The 6,340-nt window shown below is 43.7% G+C and overlaps 1 protein-coding gene across 1 annotated transcript in view; it reads left to right on the forward strand.

Moving 5' to 3' along the window:
* The first annotated feature begins 5,789 nt into the window (after positions 1-5,789).
* Positions 5,790-6,340, forward strand: part of MARCKS (myristoylated alanine rich protein kinase C substrate) — a 7,778-nt gene continuing 7,227 nt past the window's right edge. The window contains exon 1 of the mRNA XM_042016260.1: positions 5,790-6,283. Within this exon, the coding sequence (XP_041872194.1) occupies positions 5,790-6,283 (494 nt within the window). The remainder of the gene's footprint in view (positions 6,284-6,340) is intronic.

Consider the following 6,340-nt stretch of genomic DNA (forward strand, 5'->3'; position numbering starts at 1 on the left):
GAACTGCACACAATTACAACGAAAAAGAAGGTGCTAAAACACAAAATACACATTGAACAAACACTTTCTAATATGAAAATGTTTAATCATAATATAAACCAAAATAAAATTGTGGGGGGTATGTAGTATCAGAATGATATTCTGAAGAGTCTAAATCATTCATTGTGACAATGGAAAAAAGAAAAAAAAAAGATGAAAAATCTGAAAGTCTGGTGTACCTAATATGAAATGTTAGTGAATCTCTCTGTTGACGGGTTACAAACTGCAGCTAAATCTACAAAAGGACCTATATGCATTTTGGTTGTCCAAACACAAACTGAAAATTTAAAGCCATCAGTAAGTTGCTGAATTCATCAGATTGGGCCCAGGAAGCTTTAAAGTATTTTCTGCCTCCACTTTTCAAAATGCCAGGAGACACAAGAGGCAAGATGTGTCCCAAGAGGTGTCCAACCAATAGACCACGTCTCACCTCAGCAGTTCTGTCTCCAAAGCACTTCAGAAGCAGCTGCTCAAAGGCCTTCCCTGGGGAAACACAGAGGAGGTCTCTCTGCATGGGTGATGTCCAGACCAGTTGAAGCTTGTGTGGACATTGATCTACCTGCATGTGAAGGAAGTCCTGTCACATGTGAGGGAAGGGGCCATAGCATGCAGACCTCTCTTACTCTAAGCTGTGCAGCTGCCCTGCCTAGCTGGAAACATGACAGTACCAGGGCATACCAGCTCTCTGCTCAGGGCTCCACTTTGCAAAAAAATTATTATTTGAAGGCTGAACAGTGAGACAAAACAGGATCATAACTGTATATTGAAGTCACTGAGTCAGACTGCTAACACTGGACCATGAGGGCCTGGCCTTGCTTGCCCCAAGAGCTACAAACTAGAAAACAGTAACACTTTCAGAAGAGCAAGGACCAGAGGCAAGCTGTCTCCCACTCCCAGGCAGGCCTGCTAAGCAATTAGACTGCAGAATCATGCTCGGGTTTTGGAGCAATTACTATCTAATGCTCCATGCCAAAGAGTAACTCTTAATTCCTTTGTCGAACAGCTTCAGCAAGAGAAAATGGAAACATTTGTGCTCACATTTCCTCATCCTAGAACTTCATGGGAAAAGCAGAGGGAGGTAAATGAAGGGATTCAAATTTTCTTAGGTGGGAATTAAAGCCATGCTTCCTGGATGAAAGGGGACTGCCTCTTAAGCTTTCAAAGGGGCAAAAGCACCTCACAGCAGGGAAGAGGTCAGAGCACTGGCTTCCAAGTAAAGGGATATATTTCTCTACAACCAAATATAAGGAATCCAAGTCTCTGAGACAGGCACAAATGCTTTGTATTTCCTATTTGTGATGTATTTCTGTATAGCTGGGGATTACATGACCACTGATATAAAATCTGTGCCCTACTAGGACACCAGACGGTACATGTCACATACATTTCTGCCAAGCTGACTGGGATGCAGTCTATAATGTTTATTCCAGCTACCTGAAGCAAACAGCCTTTGTGAGCTGAGTATAAAAACAAAAACAACAACACAACAACAGCAACTTGTACTGGCTTAGCCTTTTGCACCTTGTGGCTGCAGTGTATTTTTTTTCAGGCAGTGAGAATCATAAAACCAGACTTGGGGTACCAGCCTCTACCTGCCAGCTGGGCAAATTACAGACTTTGGCACTTGGCTTTCTCCCCATAGCCTGAGCCCTACAGAGAGCCTAGGCACTTGATGTGGAGGTTGCTAATTTAACCCTAAATCAGTTTCAATTCACAATAACTACGTCTGGAATCCAAATCTCTGAGTCAAGCTTAAATGCTTCCCATTTCCTATTTTAGATAGATTTCTGTTTAGCTGGGTCCATCAGTTTCATTTCACACTCTGTGACACTTTTCAGCATAAATTTACATGATTCCACTCTTACGTAACTCCTGGCCCCTCCAAATGTAGCTGGAATTCATACAAGCTGGGCTGGCTGTAGCCACATGACACAAAGTAGTCATCATTAAAGCACACGTGGTCTTTCAATAAAACGTGATGAGATATCACCTATCAATCCCATTCTAAAAGATACCTGCTCATCAGGCATTTTTTACTTAGATCACTCTTCCCAGCAGAATTGAAGGAGAATCAGGAAACTGGAAGCAAGAACAAGTTGCAGAAAAAGGGGACTGTGTGAGGCAGTGGTGCTGTTGAAGCACACGTCAATAGAACTGAAGCTTAACTTCATGCTCAATCAGGTTATCACCTGCTTGTCATCGCTGCAACTTGTCTGGCCACACCAAGGGTTACAGAAGCTAGACCATCAGGAAACTACCCTTCCCTGTTCAAAAAGCCAGGGAGGGAGGGAGGGGGAGAACGGAGGAGGCGTATTGGGGAAGAGAGAAATAGTAGTTTTCTGCTGTGTTAACTCTCCAAAATGGCTTATCAAGAGGTCAGAGGAAAGCCAGGGTACACACAATGGAGGGAGTGGAACTGTAGGGCCAGAGCACAGGAACGAAGGGAGCAAAGGACTACTGCTGCAATTGACTTACCCCGAGTAATGCTGTTGGGGAACTGCAGTGGAGCAGTATTTGTCCTTAGAACTGAAGGTTGTAAAGGGTTTACAACTCTCTGCTATCTCTATGTTTTTTTGTCCACACCCTGCTTAACACAATGAAGCCAAATGCCCTTTCTTTGCTGCTGAAATGGTGTTCCTTAAAACAGAACCAGCATATAGAATGGACCAGTCCTTTAGCAGTATAGTAACACCTTCCCTGTTAGTTATTGTGTCTTGCTGTGATTGCTCTTAAGGGAGGGGCTTGGGCTTTACTGGAGTGTTTTTACTTTTGTATCACCTAAGAAAAAATTTTGGGGGGTTGAGTTGGGTTTATTGTTTGTTTTCTTATTCTTGATTTTAATTTGTGGATTTTTTACTTCCCAGAAGTAACCAGCCTCATTACTGGAGGCCACTTATCCAGTTGGTTGACAGATATTTTTTTATTAGCTATGAGAGATACCAGCTGTATGATACATTTAAAATATATAAGCTCTGTTAAGTTTTCAGTTTCCCAGCACACTGGACATTCAAACAGTCTGGATCCTATTTAACAAACATTGTTGAAAGTATTCAGTTAATAAAAGCTTGGCAAATATTAGTAAAGGGCTTGTAATGGTTGTGAGTGACATAAAGGTTAAAAGCTTTCGATAGCATTGCACCAAACTGGAGTAAAGCTTGAAGAAACTGATGTGATGTGTCAGGAGGAAATCAGAGCACTGATTCAGACATCATGAGATACTCATTTTTAGGAAACTGGAAAAGATGCAGGTATTCTGCAAATCTGAATTTATTTTTGAAACTTTTAACATTGTTTACCTCATATTATCCTGTTCCCCTGTTACCAGAACTGTCCCAGTTCAACAGTTCCTGTGAAAGCAAGATGTTTTCTGTCCTATGCTTGTCTTACATTGTTTCTCCATAAGGACCAGGACAAGAGAAGAAAGGACTTGTGGTAGATGAGAATATAGGGAACATTATCTCTTGGTGTAAACTTTGATTACAACTTTTTAGTTTGCTTGCTGCTCTCTCTGCACATAAGAAAGGTCTCTGTGCACCCCAGGACACAAGGAGGTTTCCCAGCACCTCCTCAGATCTCAGATCACCCAGGGGACAGTCACAACATGAACACTAGAAAGCACATACTCTTTCAGGATTTCTGTAAACACTGGATTCCAGCTCCCAAAACCGCTTTTAGATTCACTTTCTTTAAAGGCTTGTCTGGACGAGAATAAAGGTGCATTTAAAAAAAAAAAAAGGTGTCAGTGAAAACTTTTAATTAACATGTTTTCAAATTCTCAGTGTTGACAGGGTGTGTTGCATTTTAGTGCATTTGCCAGCAAACAAGTTAAAATACATTTGTGTCCCAACTACAAGTGGCAAGTTAGGACACGTTTTTAAAAGTTTCAAATTTTAATAGGAGTTAAAACATGTTAATGATTGAGCTTTTACCTTAGCAGAGTACGAGTGTCACCGATGGGTTTTTTTGGGACTCCAGTTAGCATCTGCTGTACTGGCAGGGAGCTGTTACTGAGCAGCTTTCTCCTTTTCCTGAACTGTAAATGAAAATGCCACTTCATTCACCTGTATTTCAGGAATGGATGAACATGAATGTTTTAGACAGTATTGGGAAAAGAAAACAAAGCTGGATACTAGTGAGTTGGGAGGTTTGGCAGTGGCTGCAGGAGTCAGAAGCCATGCTTTCACAGGGTGCTAAACTGCAGCTTCAGAGGACCTGATGTAAGGTCAGGATTTCCACAGACACATAACCCAGCTTGTGGCACCACATTCAGCTTTCGTTCTACATGTGGCCAAACACTTTGCAGGGGCAACTTTGCCTCAGCTGCTCTTGGGCCAAAAGCTATCTGCTTTTTTCCTAGCCTCCCCACAGAAAGTTAGTGCAAAGTTGACATAAGCACTACATACCATGCTTATACCAGGCTAGCTTGACAGGAAGGTTTGTGTTTATGCCCAATCAAAGCTGTAGCTGCAAGGCATAGATTTAATATTAATGATCATGAAGTCACAGCCAAGAATCAGTAACACTGAGTTAGCTGAGAGGCTGATTTGCTGGGTAGCACTGTACAAAGTATTTCATCAGTCCACACCTCAGTCTTCTGCCTTCCCAAAAGGTTGAGGATGAAAATGCTTCAGGAAAAATGTGCTGATAGGAGTCATATTTTGGAAGTACTGCAAAAAGACAACTTCATCTGGGGGGTGCAACACACTATTAGAAATCAGGAAATTGCAGTGATGGGGCCCTTAAACCTTTGGAGGAGCAAGGGGAAGCAAATCCTTATGCCCCCACAAGAACAGCTCCCCAGCCCCATCACTTCTTCATTTTTGGGCTCCACAGAGCTGTCTCTCAGTCATGGCTGTCATGTTTCTTAGAAATATCACTACACGTGACACAGGGGGAATATGGGTGTTTTGCTGACACAGCTATTGTGATAAAAGCCTTAACACAAATACACTTTACAATGGTACCGCTTTTCTCAGGCACTAAATCTCCAACACCTTATACACAAGCACCTTTACACTGGTACATCCTTGTTCCTGCCACAGAAGTTCTATGACAACTTTTTATGTGGAAGGCACAGTGGAAAACTGGTATTGTCATATTTGTAACTGATTAGTCCTGCTACAAAACACTGAGGTCTTTCTTTTTCTTTCTTTCTTTCTTGCTTTCTTGCTTTCTTTCTGTCTTTCTTTCTGTCTGTCTGTCTTTGTATTTCTCTTTTCCCTCTCCCTGCCTCTTGGAAAGAGATTAAAAGATCAGGAAGTTAAGTAAAGTACATGTTTAAGAAAGAGGAATCTCCCCTCCAGCATATCTCTTTGCTTGGTGGATAAAGGTGTGGTGCGACAAGGAGCAGCCTGGTAACTGATGGACTCAAGAGGTCATTCAAGGAGTTAAATCTCATATTTGCACCTCACGGTCAAGGGTTTGGTTTAGAGACAGATGTCCAGGTTTTAACTGCACTGGGACTGACAGAGGGACCATACATATATTCCAGATTTCCCGCTTGTCCAGAGACTCTATAGAAGAACTTGTGGAACTAAGTACCTAGAGTAAGATCAGTCAAAGCTTTTTCTTCTTTACTTTCTGTTTTTCTTTTCAAGTTGCAAAACATTGAAATGTTTGAAAAACATATCAAAAGCATAATGCAAAGCAACTGTCTAAACTCCCAGTCACTCTGTGAAATTTCTCAGTGACACTACTCTGAAATTCAGACATAGCTACGGTGGAAAGTAGAAACGCATCTGCCCGTGCCGATGAAATTGCATATACCCGTTCAAGATGGACAGGTGCCTTTTAATACTGATTGTGAAATCCTGTCAAGGTCTTCCAGCAGGTCTTCTGAGGTGATCTGTTACATCAACCAGTCTAAAAAGATAAAAACCCAAACCACCACCAACAAAATCACGATTTGCTTAATATCCAGATTAAAAGGAGCAGAGGAAACACAGCGCATGCAGCTGAGAAGTGGGAAAGGATCCCGAAGAAGGAAGCTGTCCGGCTGGCCGTGCCCCACGGTCGCGTTGCCGTCACGCCATAAGGTGAGCCCTCCGCAGCTCGCTCCATCCCTTCTGCCGCCGGTGCCCGCTGCCGCACACCACTCCGCCCGCACGCCCGGGAGAGGCGGCAGCCGGCGCATCCCCGGAGAGCGGCTCCCGCCACCGCGGCCCCCGGGAGCTGCCGCCGCGGCGCCCCAGGCCACGGCCGCGGTCCCGCCCGGCCCCGCCGAGCCCAGCCCAGCCCCGCAGCAGCGAGGCCGGCGGCCGCAGGTGACGCCGGAGCGGGCAGAACCGACGGCAGAAGGGAT

Source organism: Corvus kubaryi, unplaced genomic scaffold, assembly GCF_017639235.1.
Source record: "Corvus kubaryi isolate FWS band 111438036 unplaced genomic scaffold, C.kubaryi_AGA036_p1.0 split3-73, whole genome shotgun sequence".
Taxonomy (NCBI): domain Eukaryota; kingdom Metazoa; phylum Chordata; class Aves; order Passeriformes; family Corvidae; genus Corvus; species Corvus kubaryi.